The sequence below is a fragment of the Centrocercus urophasianus genome, unplaced genomic scaffold (assembly GCF_019232065.1).
Source record: "Centrocercus urophasianus isolate 14NV4802_14NV808 unplaced genomic scaffold, USGS_Curo_1.0 seq_38, whole genome shotgun sequence".
NCBI lineage: Eukaryota > Metazoa > Chordata > Aves > Galliformes > Phasianidae > Centrocercus > Centrocercus urophasianus.
Genome location: NW_024884955.1, coordinates 181,453 through 208,666, shown reverse-complemented (window position 1 = coordinate 208,666; position 27,214 = coordinate 181,453). Strand labels below are relative to the sequence as shown.

The 27,214-nt window shown below is 59.8% G+C and overlaps 2 protein-coding genes across 2 annotated transcripts; both read left to right on the top strand.

The window, feature by feature from the left end:
- The first annotated feature begins 59 nt into the window (after positions 1–59).
- KIAA1755 (KIAA1755 ortholog) lies at positions 60–9,697 on the top strand. Its single transcript, XM_042832387.1, has 14 exons — positions 60–157; positions 1,933–2,130; positions 2,362–3,586; positions 3,672–3,803; positions 4,319–4,442; positions 4,836–4,929; positions 5,579–5,665; positions 6,188–6,304; positions 6,604–6,702; positions 6,790–6,938; positions 7,330–7,468; positions 7,656–7,778; positions 8,290–8,481; positions 8,552–9,697. Exons 1-14 carry the CDS (start codon positions 155–157, stop codon positions 9,317–9,319), a joined length of 3,450 nt encoding a protein of 1,149 aa, XP_042688321.1. The 5' UTR covers positions 60–154; the 3' UTR covers positions 9,320–9,697.
- A 5,113-nt stretch (positions 9,698–14,810) lies between these two features.
- Positions 14,811–24,642, top strand: TGM2 (transglutaminase 2). Its single transcript, XM_042832483.1, has 13 exons — positions 14,811–14,848; positions 16,347–16,526; positions 18,059–18,301; positions 19,059–19,177; positions 19,705–19,833; positions 20,091–20,271; positions 21,046–21,181; positions 21,268–21,371; positions 21,478–21,717; positions 21,802–22,074; positions 23,233–23,393; positions 23,477–23,613; positions 23,810–24,642. Exons 1-13 carry the CDS (start codon positions 14,839–14,841, stop codon positions 23,964–23,966), a joined length of 2,070 nt encoding a protein of 689 aa, XP_042688417.1. The 5' UTR covers positions 14,811–14,838; the 3' UTR covers positions 23,967–24,642.
- The last annotated feature ends 2,572 nt before the right edge of the window (positions 24,643–27,214 follow it).

Below are 27,214 nucleotides of genomic sequence, written 5' to 3'. Positions count from 1 at the left end.
GGGGGGGGCCGGCAGCTCCGCAGCGCCCGCGGGCACCGGGACCGCACCGCGAAGCCGCAGCCTTCGAGGAGACCCCGAGGGCGAGAGGAAGCGCCGGACTCCGAGGAAGGACGAAGGAAAGCCCCCCCGGGCGCGCTGCCGCTGCCCGTTAACCATGGTAATGCCTTCTGCTTTGCTATCCTTTCCCCCGCACCTGCCGTCGGGGAGCCCCGACGAGGCGGAACCGTCGAGGGGCGGCGGTGTGCGGGGCTCGGATTGCCTGCCGTTCTGCCGGCACCGCGGGCCGTGAAGCGGGGGCCGTGAAGCGGGGGCCGCTGCCCCAATCGGGGCCGAATTGAGGCTGAGCGCTGCGCTGCTCTTCTCCGTTCCCTGGTGTTCCTTCAATCCCCCTCCCCGCGAGACGGAGCTGAGCTGTGATGGGCTGCGGGTCCGGGCGTTCTCACCCCGCTCCTTCCCGATGGGGGGAGAGAAGAGGCTGTGCGGTCACCTCGTGGCTTCGGGCATGAGTTAACCAACCTTCCTGCAACCAGAACACCATTGCCCAGCCCGTCTCGTGTGGATAAATCACCGCTAAAAGTTATGGGTGTTTGGGGAGAAATATCAATCTCTATTTAACAGCACTTTGGCTTATTAAAATGGAAATGGCTTTGCAAATGTAAATCTTCTTGTGCTCCCTAATGCCTTTTGTTTCACTCCCTTGCAGCTGGAGGAGGGAAGGGGGCTCACTGGGTCCCCTTTGGTTTCTCCCCTCTCCCCACTCTCACCTCAGCCCTCTGCACGAGCACAGAGCTCTGAGCCGACCTCACCCCAAAGCCTCTCCCATGATGAAGTGCTCTGTGACACTTAACAAAACATTTCTGGACACTGTAGGCCAAAACGCCCTTTGGCACAGCCCGGGGTGCATCCGGTGCCTCCATCCCTCGGCCAATAGTTTTCCCCAAGATGCTGTTCCCACTGCTTTAGGGAGGTCTGTGCACTTTTAGCCCGTTCCCAGGGAAGCGGCTTGCTTTATTCTACTGATCCGCCCACAGGCGAGCCCCTTCGGTTGGGTTTCATTGGGGGGAAGATTCTCCTCTTTCATCTCACTGTAGGGCCATTCCCCCTGTCAGACAGCCTGCATTGTCTTTCCACGGGGTGAGTCCAGACTTCTTCCCTGGCGCCTTCCCATCCCAGACTGGGGAGCAGCGTGAGGTCAGGGCAAACTTCCTGCTGCCCCAGAAAGGATGTTGGTCCACACAGCACCGATCTGGCCCTATGTCTGCAATCCCTGCTCTGGGGCTCAGCTCCAGCATCAACTGTGCCTGGAGCCAGAGCTATGAGAAGGGCACTGCCTGCTTGTGGCCAAGCTGAGTTTGCATGCTTCTTGCATGCCACATCTCTTCCTCGCGTGCTGTTGCAGCGCTCTGCTCTGCAGCCATGTGCACGTTCACCCTTGCTATCCCTGTGTTGCAGCTGGGGCTTTAAATGAACATTCAGATCACTTCCTCCCATGCACGGCTGTGTCTACAAGCTCTGTGCAATGAATGTCTTTGCAAAACCGGGGAAGCAAAGTCAGCAGGGTGATCTGATGCATGACCCTAACCCTGTGCCTTTGCCCGTTTAGAAAGCTGTGCTTTGCTGGGGATGGGGCTGTGACTGGGCAGCACTCTTCTCAGAAAACCCTCCAGAGATTAATTTGGAGTTCGTCATATCCAGCGAAGTGTCTGAACCCAAACATCCCATCCATCTCCAGCTGCTTGGCCTTCCTCCTCTCCTCCAGCCTCTGCATTCCTGGGATCTGCTGAGCGCACATCTCTGCTTGGACTCCGCTTAACCCCTCAGCTGCTGCAGGGCCACTTTCCCCACTGGGGGCTGTGGGGTGCAGCTGGTGAGCTCTGAGCTGTGCTGTGGGCTCCCAGGGGTGGCTGACAGCACCCTGCTTTCCTCCCGCAGGACTCGCAGTCCTTGGATGCAGCGGTGCAAAGCGCCCTCCGCTCCCTCTATCCGCCCTTCGAAGCCACGGCTCCGACTGTGCTGGGCCAGGTGTTCCGCCTGCTGGAGAGCAGCTACCAGGGTGACGGGCTCTGCTGCCTGCTGGACTTCCTCATCCCTGCCAAGCGCCTCTTCGAGCACGTGCGGCGGGCGGCCTGTGTAAGCGGATGAGCTGCCCCGTGCTTTGCTCCCTCACTGTGCCCTAAAGTGTGATGCCCTGCACAGCCGTGCCCTGCCCTGGGCTGCACATCCCATCACCATGGGGGGAGCACCCAGCTCCCTGGGAACGGCCACTGGCTCAGCACGGTTTCACGAGTGGGATCTCACTGCCAGGAAGCACCTGAGCCGCAGAGGCTCTTGCTGATGCCCTGCATTCTCCCTCCCTTGCAGGCTCCCTACTCCAACTGCATCTTCCTGCACGAGGGCTGGCCCTTGTGTCTGCATGAGAAGGTGGTGGTGCACCTGGCACCTCTCAACCCACTGCTGCTGCGTGCAGGGGACTTCTACCTGCAGGCAGAGCCCTGCCAGGAGCACACAGCACGCATCGCCCTCAAGCACCTCTCACCAGACCTGGACAGCGTGCAGGAGACGCCCATCCCTGAGGCTGCCTATGCGCTGCTCTTCACCAACGAGTGGCTGGAGGAGATTAATTGCAACCATGCTGGGTCCCCCCTGCACACCTGCCTGGTGGCCACTGAGAATGGCATCACCCCGCTGCCGTGGAGCAAGATTGCTTCACCAGAGTTTGTCGACAAGCCCAAGGCTGGACCCAGTGGCACACCTGTGGGTGCACCAGGAGGCCCCAGTCCGGAGCCAGCAGCACCAACTGAGCCAGTGGCATCGATCACACCCACACCCCATGGCACAGCACAGAACTCAGCGCCCCACAGCAACATCGCTGGCATCGTCCCAGGCTGCAGAGACAGCCGGAAGCCAAACCAGGGGAGGTACCCGGGGTTGATCAAGGTGGAGCAAGCAGGGTTGAGGCAGAACCCGACCACTCTGGCCATTCCCAGCCTGCAGGATATCATCAGCCAGAACCTGGAGGGGGAGTACGTGGAGCTGCTGCAGCTCTCCCAGCAGGACCTGGGCCTCCTGGCCACGTCCCGCTCTGTGGTGGCGCAGCCCTGGACGGGCTCCTGGCCCTGCGGGGGAGTGCTGAGCTCCCAGGAGGGTCCCTGCACCCCGTGCCAGAGAAGGAGGCTGAGTGGGGAGCCTGGGCCGCACGGCTCGCGCTGCCGGCACCGCGACTCCTACCTGGCCGCCCTTCAGAACCCAGTGAGCTTTGGCTCCGCGCTGATGGCAGCCATCCTGGAGGAGCCCGACAGCTCTGCACCCCTAGCTGAGCCCCTTGAGCCATGTGGGAGCAGGGCCGGCACCCCCTGCCCCCGCAGGGCTCGTGCCGGGGGCTCAGGAGGGCAGGCGGTGGGGCAGCGCAGCCCCCATGTGCCCTCAGCCCCCACTCGCTCAGAGGCAGCGGGCTCTGGCCACAAGTTCTCCTTCCTGAAGGGCCCTCGGCTCGGGGACAGCGCAGGCAGCCAGCATGAGGGTGGCTGGAGGAAGGTGTCTGCCATTTACTCACCCAGGATGGGCAGAGCCAAGCCGGCCGGGAAAGGTGATGACCGCGCGGGGCTGTGGGGTGCCGCGTTTCTCTGCCCCATCGCGCTTTGTCAACCCCTCTCCTCTGTCCCCATGGGCAGGTGCAGATGTGGCAGCTGCAGCCCCTGCAGAGGAACGGTCCCTGCAGAGCACCATCAGACAGAATGGCCCCTCGATGCTCTGGCAGGAGCTGCACACTGGGCTGCTGCACTCAGGCATCGTCTGCCTGCCAGGTACAGGGAGCAGCTGCCTTCTGCTGGGAAGCGGTTTGGGGGGGAGGTCTCAGGGCTTTGCTCCCAAGAAAGCCCCCACCTTGGAAATTTCCCTTCATCCGGGCACAAAAAAAAGTCAGGCAGCGTGCTCTGAGCAGCTGACACGGCTCCCAGCTGCACGCAGCCCTCCCACACCATTCCTCACAAATGAAGCTTTTCAGCTTTTAGCTGCCAAACGGCAAACGTTTGGATTCTTCCTTTTCCCAAGAACTGAAAACCTACGGCAGAAAAGTCCTTGTTTTCTGGGGGGAAAATCATCCTCATCATCTGAACCATGGCATTTCCAGGGCTAGTGAGCATGCGAGGGCCCTCGGGGGCTGGCGCAGCCCTCGCTGCCCCTCTGCGGGGATCAGGCACAACTGGATTCAGGCAGGTCTTGTGCCTGACCTCCTGTGAAATGCCAGTGTGAGCTGTGCAGAGACCCCAGGGCCGGCTGGTAGGGAAGGAGAGGTCAGTGTCCTGCTTCAACTCCGCAGGCGGCACCGACAAGCTGGGCAGGGCTCTCCTGCAAGTGACCACCAGCAGCAGCACCTGGGGGGCCACGTGGTGCTCAGCTGCCGAGCTGGCAAGGCTGCTCCTCTGCCTCTGCTCCCTCCCAAGGTAAGGGCTGAGAGGACCTGAGCCCTCCCCCCCACCCCGTTACCTGCATCCTGAGTGCATCCTTTGGGCATATCTCACGTGCACCCGTTGGGCACGTTCCATTTACACCATCTGGGCACATCCCACAGGCTCCTTGCCATGCCCACACCTCCCACTGCAGCCACCCCTGGGCGGGGGGTGCGTACCCTGTGCCTCTGCCCAGCACTGGCACTGCCACCCCACACTGTGCTGAGCTGGGGTTACCAATGGGGATGAGGCCCCAGCTCCAGTGCTGCTGTTTTTCCTGGGGACAGGCATTGCTCTGCCTCCCAGCGGGGTCGAATCCCAGGGAGCATCCTCTGCTGACCTGTGGGATTTGCCTCCTTGTTACTGTGTTGTGCTTCCATGTGCCAGGAAGGATGCGAAGGACAGCGGGCTGACAGCCGTGGTGGATGCCAGGAAGCAGCCTCCCTCTCCCACCCTGTACTCTGCTCTCCGCTCCATCCAGGTATGCTGGGGTTGTTCTGTAAATGCCAGCTGTGTGCATGCAGCCCCTGTTCCATGGCAGCTACAGCGCCAGCCCTCTTGAGCCCTCACATCCCATCCCCCCAGCTCAGAGCAGCCCTACAGGCAGCCCAGCCCTGAGATGCCCGAGGCTGTGCTTTTATCTCACTCACAGATTTTCCCCGTTAGCGCCATGGTGTGGATTTACTGGGACAGATATAAGCATCCCGCAGCATCATCACCATGCATTTATTTAGGAAAATCACATCTCTTACTGCCTTCTCATCCCCAGATTCCCCACAGGACTGGCAACTCTCAAACAACCCCCCCTTTGTTCCCAAAGTTGCTGCTCAGTCTCTAATTCTGGGCACGTCCACAGTGGCGCGGGCAGCCCCTGACCAGGCACAAAGACCCCATTTCCTCTGAGCAGAGCCCCCCATGCAGAGAAACGTCACTGGTGTGAGGGAAGGGACTTGTTCACGGGCCACTTTCCATGGGTTCCTTCTGCCAGTGGATGTATTCTGTGGATAGGGACAGCGATATGGGGACTGGTGCCATTTTTTCCCTTGGTTACCCATGGCTGAGGTTGACTTGGGTCCAATGGCCAGGGCAGCGCAGCAGGGCGTGCAGGAGTGACTGTCCTTCCTTCACAGAACATCTCACCGGGTTGCATCCACACCGTGCTGCTGCTGGCCGAGAAGGAGCCATCTGCTCCCCGTGAGAAGCTGCCTGGGCTGCAGGTGAGAGCTGTCTGCCCCATCCCCTCCTCATGTGCCTCTGTTTTATCCCACGGCAGCAGCACCCCACATCCCATGGGGTGACAGCAGCCTCCCAGTTTGGAGCACCCTCCATCCCCTCACTGGAGATCCCGCTCCCCACTGCGGGGCTCAGTGCTGCCGTGGCTCTGCTGAGCTGTACCAAAGGTTGCCTGGTGTTTCCCTATCACAGCCATCAGCCAAACGCAGGTGTCAGGGTGATAAATCTAAACCTGAAAGGGTTTATTGTTCATCCAGTGCTGCTCACTGTAATTAATATCATGTGAAATATTAATGAGCCCGATTACCTCGTTTGGATGTCATGGCAGATTACTGCAGTCCCAGTGATGTCCCAAGCATTCAAACACAGCGGAGCCGCAGGGGGGCGCAGCCGGAGCTGCACTGCGCACTCAGGGCTGCAGGGAAATGAGGGCCACGTTCCTCAGCTCCAAGCTGCCCCTGGGGGACGGGACCCGTGCAGTCCCTCAGGAGCTCCATGCCCTGCAGGTGGAGACGCTGACATCACTGAAGGCTCTGGGCCGCTTCGTCGACAGCTCCCAGGTGACGGCGGAGCTGGAGGGCAGCTTCCCCTACTGCCACGGCGAGTGGGTGCAATTCTTCCAGGTGTCCACTATCACACCATCAGCTCCTCCTCCCTTCCCGTAGTTCCCCTCAGTCCCCAAAGTGCAGAGCACAGAGCAGCCTTCCTGTCCCATCCCTATCCCCAGCATAGGACAGCTTGCTGCTGGCCTGGCTCCTGCTGTCACTTCCCCATCCCTTCCTCACTGGCTTTCACGTGATGTGCCCAAAGCACTCCCCACTCTTGTCAGTTGCTCTGGCAGTGATCCTCTTGCTCCCCGCTGCAGCCCTTGCTCCCGTCCCACTGCCTGCACATCCCTGCTCACCCCTGTGCTTCCCAACAGAGGCTGCAGCCCTTCACCGCCAGCCTCGGGCGGGCATTGGAGCTGCTGCAGAGCTGCATCCAGGAGCTTCAGAGCACTGATGGTGCGGCGGGGATGCAGGTACCGGGGCTGTTCCCATCTCCATCCCTCACTGCACAGCCTGAGCTGCCCATCCTGCAGCCCCCGCTGAGTGCAGTCTCTCGGCAGGATGCGGCCGCAGGCATCGAGAGGCACCAGGAGCTGATGCGCAGGGTGCTGAGCGACCCGCAGCTGCTGTGCCTGCAGCACGAGGGGGGCGCCGTGCTGGCCCGGCTGCGCAGGGATGCTGCCCGGCTCCGAGCCTCACCCCACGTCAGGTACGGGGCAGAGGGGCCGGGACCACCTCCCCGCCAAGCAGCACCTCCCAGCGCTGCTACCCGCTGCCCAGCACCCTCCTGCCATATCCACACCCCGTGCAGGAATCCCGCTGGGGAACCGCAGGGCGCCGGGCTCTGTGCTCGGAGCTCCCAGAGCCTGCAGCCATCCCACGGGCCTGTCTCAGACAGAGCCACTAGATGGGGCCAAGCCCCGGTGCTGCTGCACATGTCCAGCGGTGCCGCTCCCATCCAGCAATGCCCATCACGTCCAGCGGTGCCGCTCACGTCCAGCTCCTGCTGCAGACACCCAGCCCTGCGCTGCCAGCCCCTGACCCTAACCTTAACCCCAACCCTCACCCAACCTCAGCCCTAACCCTTCTCCCCCATGCAGGGCTGGCATGGACGCGGCCGAGGCGCGGTACGCACAGCTGGAGGAGGAGCTGCACCTCCTGGTCTCGCTGTCCAACAGCCGCCTGGAGCGGCTCAGCGCCCTGCGGAAGGTGCGGGAGCTGGAGGGCGAGCTGGATGAGGTGGGTGCTGGAGCAGCATTTCCTCAGCTTCTAGTGGTGGAGGAAATGCAGATAATGACAGGATTGCCCTGGGTTTTAATTATTGGTGCTGTGCATAACCAGGCAGTGCAGGGAAGGGAAGGGCAGTGCAGGGAAGGGAAGGGCAGCGCTTGGGGCCGTCCCACTGACCCCCACCCGCTCCCCACAGCTCAGGCAATGGCTGGATGGAGAGGGAGCAGCACGGCTGCGTGAGATGGGAGCTGAGGAGTGCAGCTCTGACAGCTGTGAGAGGTCCACAGAGCGATGGAGTGAGTTCCTGCTGCAGGCAGCGGTACGTACGGCCACCTCCGGTGTCACCTCCCAGCACAACACACTGCCCAGCACTGGGCACAAACATCAACATGCAAAATTAGAGCAGGGTTCCGATGCCCTTACAGACTTTGGTGTACTCAGCCCAGCTCTCCCAGGCTGGGAATGAGACCTCTGTGCAGAATGAGTTTCTTTCAGCCATGGCTGTTGCTCCCAGCTCTGCTACCCTGGGGCTGCTCCCTGCTCACTGCTGCAGTCAGGGCCCTTAATTTCTCATTCTGCGCAGGGAAGAAGCAATACAGACCCACTCAGGGCAGTGCAGTCTGTGTGGTGCAAAGCCAGGCCATGTGGAGCAGAGATGTGCAGAATGCCCAATGCTTTGCTGCCTCTCACCTGCCCTGAACGGCCTCTCCACATGCACTGAGCACACAGCTCTGGCTCTGGCGTGGAGCACTCTGAGCTGAGAGCTGCACTGAGCTGAGAGCCATCAGCACTGCTCCCAGTGTGAATCTCACTGCTGTGCCTACCTGCAGGCCCGGCACCGGCACGGCCTGGCGCTGTGTGAGCAGGCAGACAAGCTGCAGGATTCTGTGTCCCCCGAGGCTCAGCCCTTGCAGGCTGCCGTGGCCCTGATCCGAACGAAGCTGATGAGCTTCCAGCAGCGCATGGAGCGGCGGCAGGCAGAGCTGGAGATGCTGCATGAGCTGCATCAGTTCTCCAGCAAGGTGGGTGCACGCTGCCCGGGCGCGGTGCAGGGAGGCAGCAGGACGCGCAGCAGCGTGCATTGTTTTGCAGATCACTTGCCTGAACGCGGGCTGCAGGCAGTGCTCGGCGCAGGCGAAGCACGGCGGGGTCCCCGCGGGGCGGCCCGAGGCTCTGCAGCGCCTGGAGAGCTCGTTCCAGAGGCTGTCGGTGGAGTTCTCCACGGAGAAGCTGCAGGAGATGCGGGCGCAGCTGCGCCGGATGCAGAGCAGCAGCGGGACGGGGGCCTGGACGGCAGCGTGGCACAAATACCAGGAGACGCGGCAGAGCCTGGAGGCGATGCTGGCCGAGCTGTGGGAGGGGTCGGCAGCCACCGCTCCGGGCCGTGGGGCCGTGCAGGCTTCGGGGCGGCCCTCAGCCGGCAGCTCTTGCGGCCGTGCCGCGGGCACGGAGCGGCGCGATGCCGCCCGCTCACCTCCAAGCTCCCCACGGCCGCGCTGCAGCTCCCTCCCGACATGCGGCAGTGGAACCCCACCGCGCACCAACAAGAGCCCATCCCAGCTCCGCAGCCCGCCCTGCTGCGTGTCTCCCTCCCCACCGCGTGCCCCCCTCTGCGGTCAGCCCCCAGCACACGGCTCAGCACATCCTCGAGGCGATGCAACGCAGTACTTCCAGGTCTCCAGCCATAGCAGCTTCTCCTCTGAGGACTCAGACACGCAGAACTCCGCCGAAGAAACCCCAGCGACGATCTCGGCTGTGCCTCAGGACTTGGGGCCTCCTGGTAGCCCCCAAAAGCCCTCCCCAATTGTGTATCTGGAGAACCACCGTGCCACAGGGCTGGGCAGGGCAGACACCAAGTGAAGGTGACCCCCAGTCCTGGGGACGCATGGGGACGTGCCCTGCTCAGGGGTAAAATGTGGGCGCTGCTGCTCAGAGCCCCTTGGTTTTTCAGTCTTTCAGCATTTAACACTCCATGAAGTAGCCATAACCCCACTTACTGGCCCTCACCGGGTTAATTGTTAATCTGCCAGGCGAGGCGATCCTCCTGCAAAGTGCATTTATCAGCACCAGGGCTGGCATGCCCATGTCCCATGATGGGCTGAGGGATGCAGAGCTCCATCCATGCCCCTGCAACCACGGTGCCATCCTGGTGACAGTGACAATGGGCGCTTTTTTTTTGGATGCACTCATTAACGTGCCACTAATTACATTAATGCCAATAAAGCTCCTGGAGCAGTGGTCGTGGAGCACAGTGGGGAACTGCGTCCTGCTGGCTTCTGGGGGCCGGTGCTGCCAGGAGCCCCACTGCACACTGTAGATGCCACAGCCACAGTGCTGACCCTCCCTCGTGGTCAGACTCAGCACCAAAAAGCCCTGCAGCAGCTCACGGGAGCCCTCTCCCTGTTGTTAGGGTCGGGAGAAGCAGCTCTGTCTGCAGTTCTCCCTCTGTCCCACCTGCTCCCTGCAGGTCTGTAGCTGATCCCTCCCATCACCATCCAATCCTTGGGACTTGGCCCTGCCTGCTCCATCCCACAGCCCTGCATGGGACACACATGGTGCAGGAGAGCAGGCGGGGCTGGGATGGGGTGACCATGAGCTAGCCAAGGGAACTCTTGCAAAATGCAATATCTCACATAGAGTCTGGTCCAGAAAAACACAGCCCTACTCCCAGCTGTCATATGGGCACGGCTGGCTGTCCCACACGGCGCAGCTCCCCAGCATAAAGGGCACATGGTGCCCATCCCAGAGTTTGTAAGCATCAGTCATACCCCCTCCAGCCTTGTTTGTGCCAAATTCACCAAAGTGGGCTGGTCCCCATGGGTAGGTGCTGGCAGCACAGCGATCGCTGCCATGGCATCTCTTCGATCCGCTGACCCCACTCCTCCCCACTCATTTCCCTGGTAACACTTCTGCCAGTGCCTCCCTGCAATCCTGATGGCTGAGGTCTGTCTCATTCCTTTTGGCTTGAAAGGAATTACTCCAGAGAGGTGCGGGTGGCCCTGTGTGACCCACTGGGACAAGCCCAGCTGGTTTGCTCCATTTTCCAACTATCCCCACAGTACAAGTTCCTCTGAGGTCCATCCATGCTGGAGTTACTCTTCATCTCTTTCGCAGCACCGCCGCAGTCCCAGTGCTGCTGGAAGACAAAAACACTCATCGACACCTTTGTCATCTTTAGGATGGATTGCTCTAATTAATTCTGGGTGCTTCTCAGCCCGGTGTGAAAGGGTGGCTGCAGCCAAACCGGGTGGCAGCAGAGCGGGATCTCGTCGGTGCCATCATATAATGCAGGAGACAAAATCCCCCCAGCAGCCCCGAGTCAAACCCCATAATGGCTGCAGGCTGCTCTGCTGGCATACAGCAACAACACCAGCAGTGCTCCGTGCCGAGATGTTTCCCCTTCCTCATGTAACCGTGAGCTCAGCACTGGGGGTCTGCTGTCCCACCGCCCAGCCCAGCCTGGCCCACATGCTGTGGGTTTTCCACGTTGTTTTGGAAGTCAAAGAGCAGCATTTCCCATGGAGAAAGAGAATCATCTCTCAAACCCTGTTACAATCTCTTCCCAATAAAACAAACAATGGTTTTCCTGTTGTTCTTCTTTTTCCAAAAGGAAAAAAAAAAAAAATCCATAATTATATGATATTTTGCAAACCCTGAGGTTAGTTGATAACAGATAGGAGAGCTTCCAGCTCCTCAGCAGAGGGAAAAGCATTTTCTCGTGATGCTCGGAGCTCCCTGCCCACCTCTGTGCTCATGGTGGGGTGCATCCTCCCCAAAAGTGTTTTTGTAACATTCTGCACAAATTTTTCTTAGCTCCACTGCTCCTTCAGTGCCTGATTTATGGCTCCGGGTCTGACCAATTAAGCTATAACCTTTCCAGAAAGGCAAGTGCAGGAGTTAATCAATGTCTCTTTCCCACCCAGGAAATGGCAAAGCCATTTGTCAGGAGCTGTGGGGGGTCCCCAGGAGCTGCGCTCCCCAGCGGGGCCACGGCCCACCTGCACTGCTGCGTGGTACGCTTCCTTCCAAACCAAAGGGATGAATGAATGATGGGTGCAGAAGGAAGAAAACAGAGCTGGGCAATGGGTTCAGGCGGCCACTGAGCCCCCAGAACTGGGCACAGGGCTCTGTGCTCCTGTTATGGCAGCCCCTGGGCAATACGGGGCACAGGACGGGGGCCTGGCGCAGAGCGTGCTGCTCATGTCCAGACCTGTGCTCACTGCACACAGCCAAGGATTGGGGCTTTGGTTTCTGCAGGTAAGCACAGACAAGAGTCCTGGTGCCTGGGGAACTGAGCTTCAGTGCTGCTCTGTGTGGTGCCTTTGGCTGAGAGAAGAGATCCCTGGGCTGCATTACTGCGTCCAGGCTCCTGCTCCTGCCCTAAACTGGGACAAATGCAGAGGCCAAGAAATTCCTGACAGCGGGGGCAAAGATGGCACCAAGTATGGAACACCAACGCCCAGCACAACCCCATCCTGACCCGGGGGGTCCTGAGCCCTCCCCCAAAGGTGGCACACAGCTGTGACGGGAGCTGCCCTGAGCACAGGGCTGTGGGGCACTGAGGTGACACAGGTTCATCACCAGAGATGTGAGCACATCATTCATCCCAACGCCTGGAAAATGCATCTCAGAGGTGCAGCGCCGCAAATCAAAGCCCTGAGCAGGGAGTGGAGGCCGTCCCGATCCATCCAGAAAACGGCTGTCAGAAACCACAAGAGGTGTGGGATTACTGAGGAAACAAGAAGGCATGGTGCGGAGAGCAGGGCTGGGGTTCTTCCAGAGAGCTGCTTGGAAATGACACCCAGCAGCTGGAAATGGGCTCACTAGGGGGGAAGCCATTCAGCTCACAAAGAGAGCACTGAGCCCTGCTCTACACAGCTGGCACCCGATGCCACACGGTCCATGGGCACATCCCATGTCAGAGCGCTGGGCCTGGCATGGAGCTCAGAGCTGGATGAAGGGGGGCAGGGAGGGTTGGCTTCTCCTCATCTTAAATAGAAAACACCAGTTGGGCTGTAGAACAAAGGTCGTGAAATCACGCATTCCTCCCTGAGCCTCACTCCAGCCGTGTGGCCCAGCACTTTGCTCCCAAGGTTTCCAGAGAAGGCGCTCATGAGCACTTTGCTCCCAGGGTTTCCAGAGAAGGAAACTGGCTGCCCAGCTCTCCCCCTGGGGCTTCTCTTGGCACTCCTCGGGAATGGATTTGCACAGCTCAGCTTTTGCCTCTCCACTGCTGTCCTGCACCACAGTGGGGTGATGCTGGGATGATACACGGATGACACCGGGTGACACCGGGGTGACATCAGGGTGCCACCAGAGCACACCGCACCCCTCAGACCTGCCCATCCCAGACCCCCAGCACAGCTCCCAGAGCCCCGTGGTGGCAGTGGGAGCTCAGGACACCCCCACCCACTTCTGCCCCCACCCCAGCCACACGGAGAGCATCCCAGGGCGGAGGAGCCCAGCACAGGCCGAGCACTCAGAGGCAGCTGACGGCGTAGCTCAGGGCTCGGGGAAGACACTGTCCCTTTCAGGGTTTGTTTGCTCTCCTAACTCAGGATGTGCCTTGCGTGGGGCTGGGTGTAGCTCGCTGCACACCCAGCATAGCAAACAGCCGGGACACGGGCACAGCCCCTTTGAAGCTGCTCCAGCAGCGGGTGGGAGCAGGGAGGCACAGCCCTCCGTGGAACACCTTGAGCACATGGGCTATTTTGGGCATCCAGCAGAGCAAACTCCCTCTTAATGCATCCTTGTCTTACTAAGGAGAGTAAAAATAACACCATCAGCACGGCCACCTCCCGCCTGCAGCATTTCCACTGCAGGGCAGACAGAACCCCCCTGTGTGCAGGGGTAAACGGAGAGGGCACCAACTGTGAGTGGAGGGATTCCTCCTGCAGGGATGCAGGGTCAGAGCTGGCTCCCACTGCCCCAAATGGGAGCTGAGACACAGCTATAGCCCAGATACCACCACTACTCTGTGCTTGGCTGTGCAGGAACCATCTTTGTGCCACCAGCTCCATGCCATCAGCCCCAGCATCGCACCCACCACGCATGCAGACTCCTGCTGGGCAGCTGATCCTGAGTCGGGGCAGAGCTGAGCGAGAAAAATCTGTTTCAGATCACTCCAAGAATTCAGTGCCATCACACGGCTGTTTGTCATGCACCAACCAGAGCAAATCAAACACATCCGAATGCTGCACCCCGGGCTGCAGAGTTTATCCAGAGTTCACATGCAGTGAGAAGGAAGCGAGGGCTTGTGTGGACAGAAATGAGCCTGCATCCTTGGGGTGAGCCTGCGTGCATTGACACTGCATTGGCACAAAAACTGCTGGTGACAGAGGCTCCAGCACACTGCAAGTGGAGCTGGGAGTGGGGTTAGCTCGGGACAGGCAAAACCCTGCTGCCAGGAAGGACCCCAATGCCTACAACCCTGCAGTGGGGGGAGGGCATCCAGTGCCTGGGAGCTGGCAGCCCCCACAGCCCTGCAGCCCCTGCTGCCTCATGCGAATATTGAGCCCTGCACTGCCTGTGGGGCCAGCACTGAGGGGGCCAGTAGGAGAGGGGGGAGTTCCTTCCCATTGCTGCCACAGCCTCAGTGTGCACACACAGATGATGGAGAGATGCGGGAAGGCTTCAATTAAAGCCATCTGCCCGATGGAGAGGGGGGCTGCAGAACCAGCTGTGTGATGCAGAGCTCACCGGGCTCTCAGTATTTCCGATGGGCTCAGGGTCTCCACAGTGCTGATAGGGTTGGAGTGTTGGCAGCATCAGTGGGGTTGGGGTCCAGCAGTTCTGATGGGGTTGAAGTATCAGTGGTGGGGCCGTGGCAGACTTGGGGCACACGGGGAAGGCAGGGAGCGGGCCGGGCGCTGTGAGGCTGCTGGTGCACCCTCGGAGCCTTCCAGCAGATCTTCCCTCAAGCATCGTCCGGGGCCGTGTTTACGGGAAGGGGGCGGCTGCGGCGGCTCCGAGGCGGCTGGGAATGGCAGCATATGGAGATAAGGGACGGGGGAGGAAAACTTTATAAGGAGAAAACATCCCCGAGCTCCTGGCACCGCGGTGGGGGCCGCGCAGCCCCTCTCCCCTCCCGCCTCGCCCCTTTTCCCGGAAAGCGCTGGGGCTGCGCGAAGGGACGGCTCCGGGGAGGGGCGGCAGGTGCGGGGCCGACGGGGCTGAACCCCCTCCCCCCCCCTCCAAAGTCCCGTGGGTTGGGATTATTATTTTTTTCTGTTGTTTAAAATAGGTGGGACCAAACCCACTCGGTTTCCTGGAAACTTCGTTTTCATTCCCCCCCGGCCCCGGCCCCGGGGGAGGGCGCTGCGCCCGCGCTATAAAGGCAGCGGGAGGCGGCGGCACCGGGACCGGGACCGGACGGGACCATGGCCGAAGGTAAGAGCCCGCCGCCAGCGCGGGGCTCCGGCCCGTTCCCGCGAGCCGCGATCGGGAGCGCAAAAGGCGGCAGCGGTTCCGTCCCCGGCCGCGTTGTGCGGGACGGAGCGACGCTGTGCCACGCACGGGGCTCCGCGGGGCGCTGCGGGACCGGGGTCGTGTGCCGCACGTCGGCCCGGTTGGAGGAGGCGGTCCTGCTGCAGAGCTGCTGTGCCGGACGGGAGTCCTCCTCCGAAGGGCTTCTGGGAGCCCCGTGCGGGGCGCGGACAACCCGCACCTGTCCCGGAGCCCCCGGGGGCCGCGCTGCGCTGCGGGCGCACGGCCGTCACACCGCCTTCTGAACGCTGGCGGCCGGGGGAGAGTTGCTGCCAAACTGTGCAGGGCTTCGCTTTGTGCTCAAACCTGCGGGGTGGCCGGGAAAAGGAGCAGCTGCGGCTCTGCACGCTTGTTTGCGGTGTCCCGAATGCAGTTTCTCCTTCGGCACATCGTCAGTGAGGTTCTTGCTCACACAGCATGCCGTGGCAGCACGGAGCAGTGCTCCTGCTCACAGAGGGGGAGGTGACCAGGACGAAGCTCTTCCTGCGCTGTCCCCACTGCAGGGCCCCATGTGGGCCTTCAGCTCTGCACCCGCACGCTGTGCTGCAGCAGACTGCACCCAGATGATCCGGCGTGGGGTTCTGTTCTGCTCTGGAAACACAGCACTTGGGTCAGCTCTTTCCATCCAGCGCTGCCCAGGGACGGCTCTGAGATCACCGCTGCAGAAAGGCACAGCTGGGGAGAGCTGAGCGAGGCCGCCACGGCCCCAGCCACCCCACGGGCCGGCTGCTGCTGAGCTTGCTGTGTGCTCTCCAGTGTTAAATGCTCTCATTTACTTTGGCAGCTCCGTTCTGTCTGCCTGCACAGCATTCAGGGGTCAGCGGCCCTGAATGATGCTGAGCAACGTCGCGTTGCTGCGGCACAGCGCTGGGCTGCAGCTCTGTTCCCAGCACACAGCCCTGTGTCCAGCAGTGTCACTGCCCTGCACGCAGCATGGGAACCAATTGCTGCCTCTGTCACTGCGTTTCTGCTCCGTCTGTCCCATTTCTCAGCACTCACAATGCAGGAAAGTTGCCCGCAGCTGAGGCACGGAAACATCTCTGGCATTCCCAGCACTTAGCCAAGTTCCATATCAGAGTGCTTTAGACAGCAAACTGGCACAGAGCCTCCCAGAAAGAGAATGAGCACTGGGCTTTGCTGTGGTGCTGGGTACGGCAACATGCAGAGCACAGCTCTGCAGTGGGGATGCTTGGGATCCAGGGCTGTGCTGGGCACGGCGCTTGCACAGGGCTGCCTGGTGCAGAGGGGACTGCTGAGGCCCCACAAAGACTCAGGCTGGGATTAAGGAGAAATCCCAAACACAGGGCAATGCTCAGGGCACGTCCACACCTCCGGGGCTGGGATCTCCAGGTGAGCACAGGGAGATGCTGCCGGGCAGAGCCTCATGCAGTGCCTCTTGCAGAGCTGGTGCTGGAGACGTGGGACCTGCAGTGCGAGCGCAATGGCTGCGAGCACCGGACGGCGGAGATGGGCAGCCAGCAGCTGGTGGTGCGGCGCGGGCAGCCCTTCACCATCACCCTGAACTTCACGGGCCGGGACTACGAGGAGGGGGTGGACAAACTTGCCTTCAACGTGGAGACGGGTGAGTGCCACAGCTCCCATGCAAGGGTTGAGCTCAGGGTGCCCCCAGCATCCATGCACTCCCGGGGTGCAACCGAAGCGGGCCTTCGACCAGAGGCTGTCTGCAGAGCTGGAGCCCATGTGCTGCTTGGCTGTGCCATGTGAGCCTGCATGGACAGCAGGATGCAGGGGTAGGGATGGGCACCACTGCCAGCTGAGTGCCCACACCCTGCATAGGGGTTAGGCTGAGTGCAGCTACAGGCAAACAAAGAGGAAACTCTGTCTGGGGAAAGAGTTATTTTAGGGATGCTGTATCCTGCTGAGTCAATCAGGCCAGAACTCATAGTGAAACTGTACCACGCTCATGCTGCGCAGGGCAAGGTTTCCTGGGAAGCTGAGCCCTTCCTTGGGGTGATGCTGCAGTCATTCCCTGCATACCATGCATGCGCTGTGAGCTGCATGTTATGGGAGCCCTGGGTGCAGCAGGTCAGAGGCTGCAGGCTGGCTTCCAGCCACTGCTCTTGCACAAAATGGGCCAAGGATCCGTGGCTCCAGCCAAGGCACAGCCCTGCTGGCACAGCCTCGACCATCACCCTCGCCAGAGGCTCTACCCCATGGGGTTGGAGGGGAGAGGGGAGGTGCCAGATCTTATCCCCTGGGGACAACGAAACCACCCCAGGACACGTGCCACCTCGTGTGCCACCTCCTACAGGACAGAGGGGATCGGCTCAGTGCAAAAATAGCGCCTGTATTTTTAGGGCTGATGGACTTGCAGAGCCCTGCCCAGGCCCCCGGGATGCTGTGGCAGGACAGCAGGTTCTGCAGCAGGAGGAGGCGGAGGCAGAGCCCAAAGCTGCCAGAAAGACAGGGATAGCTCAACCCAGCCTCCCCGAAAGGGCAGAGAGGAGAAACTGTGTCACTCTCATGAGTTCATGAGTATTCTTGGTGGCTCACTGCTGTGCCGCCCTCGCTGCGGCTGCTCCGGAACACAATGGCCACCAGCCAAGCCCATCAGCACCGGCAACCAGGGCTGGGCTGGGGCTGGTATCCACGCTCCCAGGAGCAGCTTTTGGAGCCGGCCACGTGCAAGCGACTCGGGCTCAGCTGCGGGGCCCCACGGCCCAGGGGGAAGGCAGGGATCGCTGTGTTCTCGGCTCGAGCGCTGCAGCCGCTGAGCTCATGGCTCACCGTGGGCTGTGCGCGTGCAGCGGAGCTCCTGCTGAGAGCAGCTCCGTGCTGAGGGCTCCAGGCTCTGTGCCAAAGGCTGCTCTCGCACCGTGACCCGGCTGCTTGCTGGGGGGCAGCCTAGCAAAGCCTCACCCTGGGCTGTGAGCAAACCCCTCAGAAACAAAACCTGGTGGGGAGGGCTCCATGCCCCCATTCCAAAGCCTCTAAGCCCTGGTGGCATTTGCATGGTTTTTCTACCTGGCTCCACTCCTGGGTCCCAGTGGGTGGCTTCTGTCCCCCCCCAGCAGGCATGGGGACACCCCTGCACTGCACAGCCCTGCATGGGATCTCTGGCACTGGGGAAAGCTGATGTCCACTTGCTTGCAGGGCCCTGCCCCATCGAGACGTCGGGCACCAGGTCACACTTCACCTTGACCGACTGCCCCGAGGAGGGGACCTGGAGTGCAGTGCTGCAGCAGCAGGACGGGGCTGTGCTCTGTGTCTCGCTCTGCTCCCCCAGCAGTGCCCGCGTGGGCCGCTACCGCCTGACACTGGAGGCTTCCACCGAGTACCAGGGCTCCAGCTTCCACCTCGGGGACTTCGTTCTGCTCTTCAATGCCTGGCACCCAGGTGAGGCTCTCGCCTTCCCGGCACCAGAGAGGTCCCAGGGCTCTTTCCCCTCTCTACAGATCCCTGCAGCAGGCCACAGCCCCTTCCTCCGCTCAGGACACTGCTCCTCATATTGGCACCCAGTACCTGACATCCCTAGAAGCAGCTCATGGCGGGGAAAAGGCTCCTGGGAGCTCCCAGATACGCAGCAATGCAGGAGGCAGCATGCAGACCTGCTGGAGGTTAATTACAGCTGGCAATTGGCAGTCATTTGTTCACATCCTTCCCCTGCCCCAGGAGCAGCCCTGCGCTCCCCCATGCTGACCTTGGCTGAGGGACCAATTTCCTGAATCCTGATGCTTTGTGCTGGCTCTGGAGATAAGGGCTGTAAGGAAGCTTTGCTCACCCAGGGCTGTGCTGAGTGCTGATGCTGTGGACGTATGAGTTTTGTTCCTGAAAGCCTTTCCAGTAAGAGGTGTTGTTTCCAGCAGTGACCCTGCACAGGTCCTGATGGCTGTGAGCACTCCCAGTTCCCACCATTTGCTTCTCAGCCACGGAGGTTCCCACCCCTGGGGAAAAAAATCCGCTGTGTGAAACAAAGGGGAGGAAAGTGAAAGAGAAGTCAGAAAAGAACAAAAAAGGGAAACAGAGGCCCACTGATGATTTCCCATCAGCTCGGGTCAAACTGAGTGGAAATTCTTGAGCAGTCTTTTTGGACAGGAGCGACCCCAGCCCCGGGTGCCCTGTTCCAGTGCCCCATCCCTTGCTCTCCCCGCAGACGATGCAGTGTACCTGCAGGAAGAGGACGAGCGCCGTGAATACGTGCTGTCCCAGCAGGGGCTCATCTACATGGGCTCCCGGGACTACATCACCTCCACACCCTGGAACTTCGGGCAGGTGAGCGCAGCACGGCCCTGGGACACCCAGCACCACACAGCAAACAAAACCTCACTGCTGAGCTGCCTTCTGAACCTGGGAGCACACAGGGAGCTCAGGGCTGCACGCTTCTAATCGGTGCCACAGGAGAGCTGGTGCTCGATAGCAGCTCCCCAGGGCTGCGCCGGCCGTGCCGATAACGCAGCACCATGAGCTGTGCTGCAGCACCCAGCACTGTGTGGGAGCCCCGGGGGCTGGAGGGGTGCAGCCACGTCCCCCAGCTCCCAACAGGGCTGTGTGCTGGGCAGCACAGGGCCGTGACTGTCAGAAGACCCTAAGCCCAGACCCACCTGCAGGTGGAGAAATAGGTAGTTTTCCCTTTGAGATTTCTTTTCTCTCCCCTCCTGAAAGCCGTGCTTGGCAGCAGGATGGAGCTCCTTATCACGGCAGCACAAATGGGACAAAGTGGTGCTGCCACTGCGCTGTCTCTACCCGCAGACTGCATGCCTCACCCGTGTTTTCTCCCCTTTCTCTCTCTCTCGCACCAGTTTGAAGATGAGATCTTGGCCATCTGCCTCGAGATGCTGGACATCAACCCCAAATTCCTGCGGGATCAAAACCTGGACTGCTCTCATCGCAATGACCCCGTTTACATTGGCAGGGTGGTGAGCGCCATGGTGAGTGCAGCAGGGCTCTGCAGACCAACCCTCTGCAGCACCTGTAACACACAAGCTCTCAGCATGCTCCTCCATCACAGCCACACATGTCCTGGTGCATCCCAGTGCAGCTCTTGCATCCCTTCATGCTGCCTGATGATGATGGCAGAAAGACTAAGCTGGATGAAGGCGCTCCATCCAGCCTCCTCCTGGGCAGTGCGCTCTGTCCCTTTGTACCCAGGGGCCACACAGTGCCATCTCCTCGTGTCACCCTGCAGGTCAACTGCAACGACGAAGACCACGGGGTGCTGCTGGGGCGCTGGGACAACCACTATGAGGACGGGATGAGCCCCATGGCGTGGATCGGCAGCGTGGACATCCTCAAGAGGTGGAGGAGGTTGGGCTGCCAGCCTGTCAAGTACGGCCAGTGCTGGGTCTTCGCTGCTGTGGCGTGCACCGGTGAGCACAGCCCCCGGGCCCCTGTTCCCACTGCCAGCACCTGCCACCCCACATGCACTGCAGGGAGGGCAGCAGTCCATTCACCTCAGCCTCTGAGAAATTAGGTTCTCTGTTATTCCAATTTGTCAGGAAACTGAGGGGAAAAAATGATAAAGAACCTCTCTGGCTTTGCAATTAGCTCTCTGCTGTGCCAAGGACAGCCCTGGCCAGGAGGGAGAGGCTGAATTTGTGGCTCAGGAGAAGAAAAGCAGTGTTAAGGTCAAGTTTGCAGTGAAGTAATGAATCCGCTGAGATCAAGATAATTTCAGTGCCGCCATCATAGTCAGTTTGGGGCAAAAGAGAAGGAAAATCCAAGGCCATCCTCTGCTGAGTGCACAGACGTGGGCACGCTGCAGCACTGCCTTTCTCCCTGGGCTGTGAGCGTGTGCACGGTTATATATTTCATGTCTGTGAGATTCTGTAGAGAGAAGAGAAATAGCAGAGAGCTAAAGCAGATTTTCTGCAAATCAAAATCGCTGACAGCCCTCCTCTGGAACATTACAACTGCTGCTCCCCAGGGTGTCTCCACGCAGCGAGAGGCGGCACTGAGATCTGATGGAGGCTGCAGCACGCTGCCTCCACGCTGCCCCCAGAGCACTCCCAGTCTCTCTTGTGTCTGTTCCCCACCACGCTACCAAACCCAGTGGCGTCCCAGCAGGTTGCCAGCCCTCGTGGCACTGTGGGACCAGTGGGACGCCCCCAGCATCCGCCCCAATGCTGCCCTGCTTCCCGCAGTCATGCGCTGCCTGGGTGTCCCCAGCCGTGTGGTCACCAACTACAACTCTGCCCACGACACCAACGGCAACCTGGTGATCGACCGCTACCTGAGCGAGGACGGCGTGGAGGAGCGGCGCTCCAGGGACATGATCTGGTGAGTTGCTGCGAGCGCTGGGACCACGGCATCCCCAGCGCGGTTGGACGGGGCAGGAGCTGCTCAGCACCACGCTTCCCTTGCAGGAACTTCCACTGCTGGGTGGAGTGCTGGATGAACCGGCCTGACCTGGCACCTGGATACGATGGGTGGCAAGCGCTGGACCCCACACCCCAGGAGAAGAGCGAAGGTGCGGCACGGCCGTGTCCCCCCATGCCTTGCCCTCAGATGGGGCGGCCCTGTGGCTCCCACGATGGCCAGATCCTGGGCAACAGCAGCGGCCCTGCTCCCTGCAGGGGTTTACTGCTGTGGGCCGGCCCCCGTCAAGGCCATCAAGGAGGGCGACCTGCAGATGCAGTACGACATCCCCTTCGTCTTCGCGGAGGTCAATGCCGACGTGGTGTACTGGATCGTTCAGAGTAACGGCGAGCAGAGGAAGAGCATCCACTCTTCAGTGGTGGGGAAGAACATCAGCACCAAGAGCGTCGGCAGGGACAGCCGCGAGGACATCACCCACACCTACAAGTATCCAGAGGGTACGGCAGCCACGGAGGGAACGCAGGGTTGGCTCTGAGGAGGGGCAACGTCACTCTGCTGACCGGAGCTCTTCTGCACCGCAGGGTCTGAGAAGGAGCGAGAGGTGTTCAGCAAGGCAGAGCACGAGAAGAGCTCGCTGGGTGAGCAGGACGAGGGGCTGCACATGCGGATCAAGCTGTCGGAGGGCGCCAACAACGGCTCCGACTTCGACGTCTTCGCTGTCATCAGCAACGACACAGACACGGAGCGTGAGTGCAGGCTGAGGCTGTGCGCCCGCACTGCCAGCTACAACGGCGAGGTGGGCCCGCAGTGCGGCTCCAAGGACCTGCTGAACCTCACCCTGCAGCCCCGCCTGGGTAAGGCAATAGGGGGGGTACCGGGCGTGGGGACCATGCTGCAGCACCAGCAGCCAGGAGTTGTCCCAGCGCCAAGTCCCAGCTTGTGCTGGCAGCTTCCCAAAGAGGAAATTCTTCCTGCAGCCACCGACCGCACACACTGTGCACACAATGGCTTGAGCAGCAATAATATCCGTGCAAATCTTGGCCTGGGCCCGGGCCAGGGTACTGTGGGATGGACAGAAACCGCTGCAAGGCACGCACCCAGCTCCCAGCCATGAGAAGTGCTTCTTGTCCTCATCCGCACTGCACTAGCACCCGTGGGTCCCTGGCTCAGCGCACTCCAGGCTGGCAGAATGCAGCACTTGTGTTTAATCCCGTGGCACAAACACAGCCTGCAGAACAACATCCCATGGCAGCCCCCACAGGCTGCACCACTGACCCATCCCACAGCAAGCAGTACCTCCTCGGGGTTCTGTTCACATTGATTTACAGCTGTGGCTTTTAAATCTTTGCTTAAAGAACATTGCTCAGGCAGGAGGCTGGTGATGCACTTAAAGCAGGGCGGAAGTTCCTGCTCTCACACACCCTGTGTGGAGGCAGCAGGCGGATGAGCAGATCCCAAAGGACTGCATGGGGTTTTCCCAGTGGCTCCAGCCCCCAGCCCTCAGCTGGTGGGAAAAGCAGCACTGAATTCGGGCTGTGCTCAGCAGTGCTGACGTGCTCAGCATCCCCTCTGCAGAGGACACAACCTCTCTCATCCTCGCATTATTTGAGTCAGAGCTGTCCTGGCCCGAGCCCAATGCACTGCTGAACCCTGGTTTGCTGTTCTTACAAATTAGCATTGCTGCCTGGTAATTAAACACCACTCTGATTTATATCATTTTTCTACAGAACCTTCAGGGTTTGGAAATGCCATACAGCTGATACACCAGAGCAAGCTCACTTTTAACGCAAGCCAAGCTTTCTCTCCTACAGGAGTCCATAACAAATGCAATCAGCAGCTGCGCACTGGGATTCATCAACCAAACAATGTTTGCACCTCATGCAGCCCAGGGAAAAGGATGCTGCCTTTGCCCTGCAGGCACCTGCATGCTTGCAGACCCTCCAGCAGCTCCTCTGACCAACCCTGTGTGCTGGCTCAGGAGCAGCACTGACCCTGCTCTGCTTTGCCTTCAGCACAGAGCGTGCCTTTGCGCATCCTCTATGAGCAGTATGGGCCCAATCTGACCCAGGACAACATGATCAAGGTGGTGGCTCTGCTGACTGAGTACGAGAGTGGTGACAGCGTGGTGGCCATCAGGGATGTCTACATCCAGAACCCGGAGATCAAGATCAGGGTGAGTGAGGCCTCAGATGCTCCAATCCATGGGAGCTCAGTCCTGGCGCAGTGCTGCGGTCCAACCATCCCTTTTGCTCACAGATTTTAGGGGAGCCGATGCAGGAGCGGAAGCTGGTGGCAGAGATCACACTGGTGAACCCACTGGCAGAGCCGCTGAACAACTGCACGTTCGTGGTGGAAGGCGCCGGCCTCACTGAGGGGCAGAGGATCGAGGAGCTGTAAGAGCCAGGGCCGGGTGGTGGGGAGGGAGCTGGGGGGTCCTGGGGCCCACGGCAGCTCCACTGGGACAGGGTGGGAGTGGGGCCGAGCCAGTCCCAGGGCTCAGCAGTGCCACAGGGGTCCTGAGGGTGTCACGGCACAGGGGAACGGGGACCTGGAGGGACCACGCTTGACTCCTCCATCCCCCCCCCCCAGTGAGGACCCTGTGGAGCCGCAAGCAGAGGCCAAGTTCCGGATGGAGTTCGTGCCGCGCCAGGCCGGGCTGCGCAAGCTGATGGTGGACTTTGAGAGCGACAAGCTGACGGGGGTGAAGGGCTACCGCAACGTCATCATCGCACCCCTGCCCAAGTGAGGGCCCCCCACGTCCCCACACCCTGCTCCAGCCCTGGGCAATGCTGTGGAGAAACAACTGCAAACCTTAGCCTGACCCGCACTGAGGGCACGGGACCCTGCACCACCAAGTGCCCAGTGCCACCACAGCCCCCCTCCGCCACCGCCACTCCCAGGGGCTGGGGGACAGCGATAACCGTGGTACTGACAGCCGCCGGGGCCGAGCCGTGCCTTCTGCTCCTCTCCCTCCCCGGGGAGGTGGACGCAGCCCCAGCTCGGGGCCCTCCTGCAGCAGCCCAGCAGCAGCCTCACTCATTTCCGCAGCTCTAAACATGCCCCTGGGACGCAGAGCACATTTCATAACGCAAACAATAGAAAGACAATCTTCTCCCGCACCGGTCGCGCAGCAGCAGCATTCACGCCTGCCAGTTAAAATGCTCCGAATGCAATTTGGTAGAGAAAAGATTGTATACTGTGAGCACGAAGCTGTTTATGTGCTATATACACATATAGCATAAATCTATTTATAGCTCTATAAATACATACTGCCTAGAACCCTGCTGCATAGGTAAAGCAGGTTATTTGCTTTAATAACTGTTCCTGTCACCGCAGAGATGGTGCGGTGAGGAATGGGACGTTGCCTTGATGGGAATTAACTATGCAAGCACTGAATAAAACCTCTATTTTTCACTTTTAAAGCCATGCCTGCCTCGTGAGCATCCTTTCCGCCGGAGGGGCCCAGCAGGGCCTCCCCTCTCCTCCCTCCCCCCTCTCCTCCTGGCTTCTCACCTTCCACGCAGCACTGAATCCAAGGGGCAGCACCAGGTCCATGGGACAGAGATGAAGAGTGCCCACCCTACAGTGCGGGAACCACAGCTCGGGGGGGGGGGCAACGGGATGGGGTCTGTGCCCTCCCCCTGCAGCCAGCCCCAAGCACTGGCATCACAGAGCCTCAGGGATGGCCGCTCCAAAGCACGGCCCCAAAAGTGCCCCAGAGGGTTAACAGGCACGAGCCCTGCGCCGCTCTCCCTTGGCAGGAGCATTGCTCAGAGCCAGAGATGATGCACAGCCGTACTTTAAAGAGCATTTGTTACACGCAGCTCTGCTGAGCCAGGCTTCAAGCTGCTCAATGCCTGGTTTAAAAATAACCGGCTGCTCCTCTGGTTCGAAGCTGGGTCCTGATAAAATAAACATTAGCACAGCTCTTTCTGAAGGTCACTCCCATCCATCCGAAGCACAGCGGAGCAGGGCTGCTTTGACAAGGAACAAAGCTCGCATGGCAGACACCAAATGCTGCAGTTATGGTCCAGCTCTGGGGTTCAGCTCGTCCCAGGGCCGGTTTCTCCTGCATTATCCCCAACCACCCTGCAGCCCACTGCACAGGGCCAGACAAATCCATGCTGTGGGCTTTGCCCTACGCATCTCCCAGCTGCCCCAGAGCCCTGCACCCAGCTGCCCAGCAGTCCCTGAGTACAGCACTGCACCACGGGCACAGCCACAGCCCTCCCTGCTGGGCACTGCTGCTCTGCAAGCAGCGAGTTACAGATGGTTCAACATTGCACCCATTGCCCAGGAGAATTCTTAATGCAGCATTAGCCCAAGTGCCAAAGCAAAGTGAGACCGTTCGCACGCGGAGGAGTGGTTATTAATACACCACAGCTCACTGAGATGCTGACTGGCCAAGAATCAGCTGTAAGCTCATTTCAGTCCTGAGGACCTTTAGCTTGGCTTTATTGATGGACCAAGACAAGAAAAAACCTCCCATAAATCACAGTGGTGCTGATAGATCTGGGGGACTGTCAGGTCTCAACAAAGCCCTTTCTGATGAGCATGGGTGGATTTTTCACATTCACCCATGGTGCAGGCAAGAGAAAAACAAACCAGACGCAAGGAACAATGGAACACAGGGATCCTAGACTGGCACACCCTTCACCCTCAGTTCTCTGGACAGCACACAAAGCATCCTACCACCCATTTGTGACTGCTGCAGGGGAGTAGAGGGCCGTCACTCGCTGTGCAGTCATAGCAGAAATCCCACCACCTCCCTGGAACAGCAGCACCAACACATGCAGCAGAAGCTGCACTGTCCTGCAGCAAGAACAGAGGGTACCAGTGACAGAACCCCCAGAGCACTGGGTGAGGCCAGCCCTGCACTGCCCTCCCCTGCAGGAGGCTCAGAGCCCATCGCCATCGGGACCCACTGACCCGCAGAGCCCAGCCCACAGGTGTGCAGAGCTCACACTGCTGCACTCCAACTCCAGGGCCACTCAGACCAAGGCTCCCAGCCCAGCCCTCCCACCACCTATCTGACCGCTGCCTGTGTTGTGAAACCACTGCTGGTATTTCCTGGAAAACAGAGCTTGGAATTTGAGTCTATTTGCCATATTTTAAGAGGAACGTTTTCATCCTTCTTCCCTGTAAAGAAATGACCACATTTCACTTAGCTACTCAGACAAGAATTTACTTTCTAAGGCAAGACAAAGGTAATGCACTCGATGCTAATGCAAATTCCTTTACCTTCACATTGCAGTAAAATTGAACCTCCAGGCCATCTAGCTTCCCTGTTCTTCTGGGCATAGCTCATTTTCCTTACTTGCTTATCCAAAAATCTCCACAACACGACTAGCGTCATCTGGAAAATTCCAAACTTGCAAATGATAGCAAAGTTCAGATAGGAAAGACGCAGCTGACACCTCTGGCACTTCCCTAAAGGCAAGCAAAATTACAGGAAAGCACTTGTCCCAACCTCAGCCCTCTCAAGAGACCACCACAGCATCTATGGGATGACTCAAATCTATACACTTTTTCACAATATTTGTACTTTGCTGGTTTGCTTTGTTTTGCAGAGCCCTGAATGGGAAGCCACCTCTGACCTGACTTTTTCTGAAGCTGCAGCCCTGGACAGGCTCTGACCTATAAAACAAGTTGCCCAAGGTATAAAACCTGTTGCCACATACCAAACTCGAAAAGTATTTGGGGCATTTGCTTAGCCTTCAATTTCCTAAGAACAGCCCGGCGTCTTCGTTTTCCCGCTGCAGACACTCGGCAGCAGCGCCCACCTTCCTTCTGGCACTACGTGTCCATCGCTGAATTACCCCCACACCATTCCTAACAAGATTCACCACCACCCTTTTACCCACAAGGGTGGAGACTCGCCGTTAAGATGCAGCTCCTATTCTGACAATCACTTTTTTCCCCACCTCTACTTCCTGTTATCCTTCATACCCCAAAAGCTAAGCTGCTGCTCCAGCTGTATTGCAGGCAAGCCCA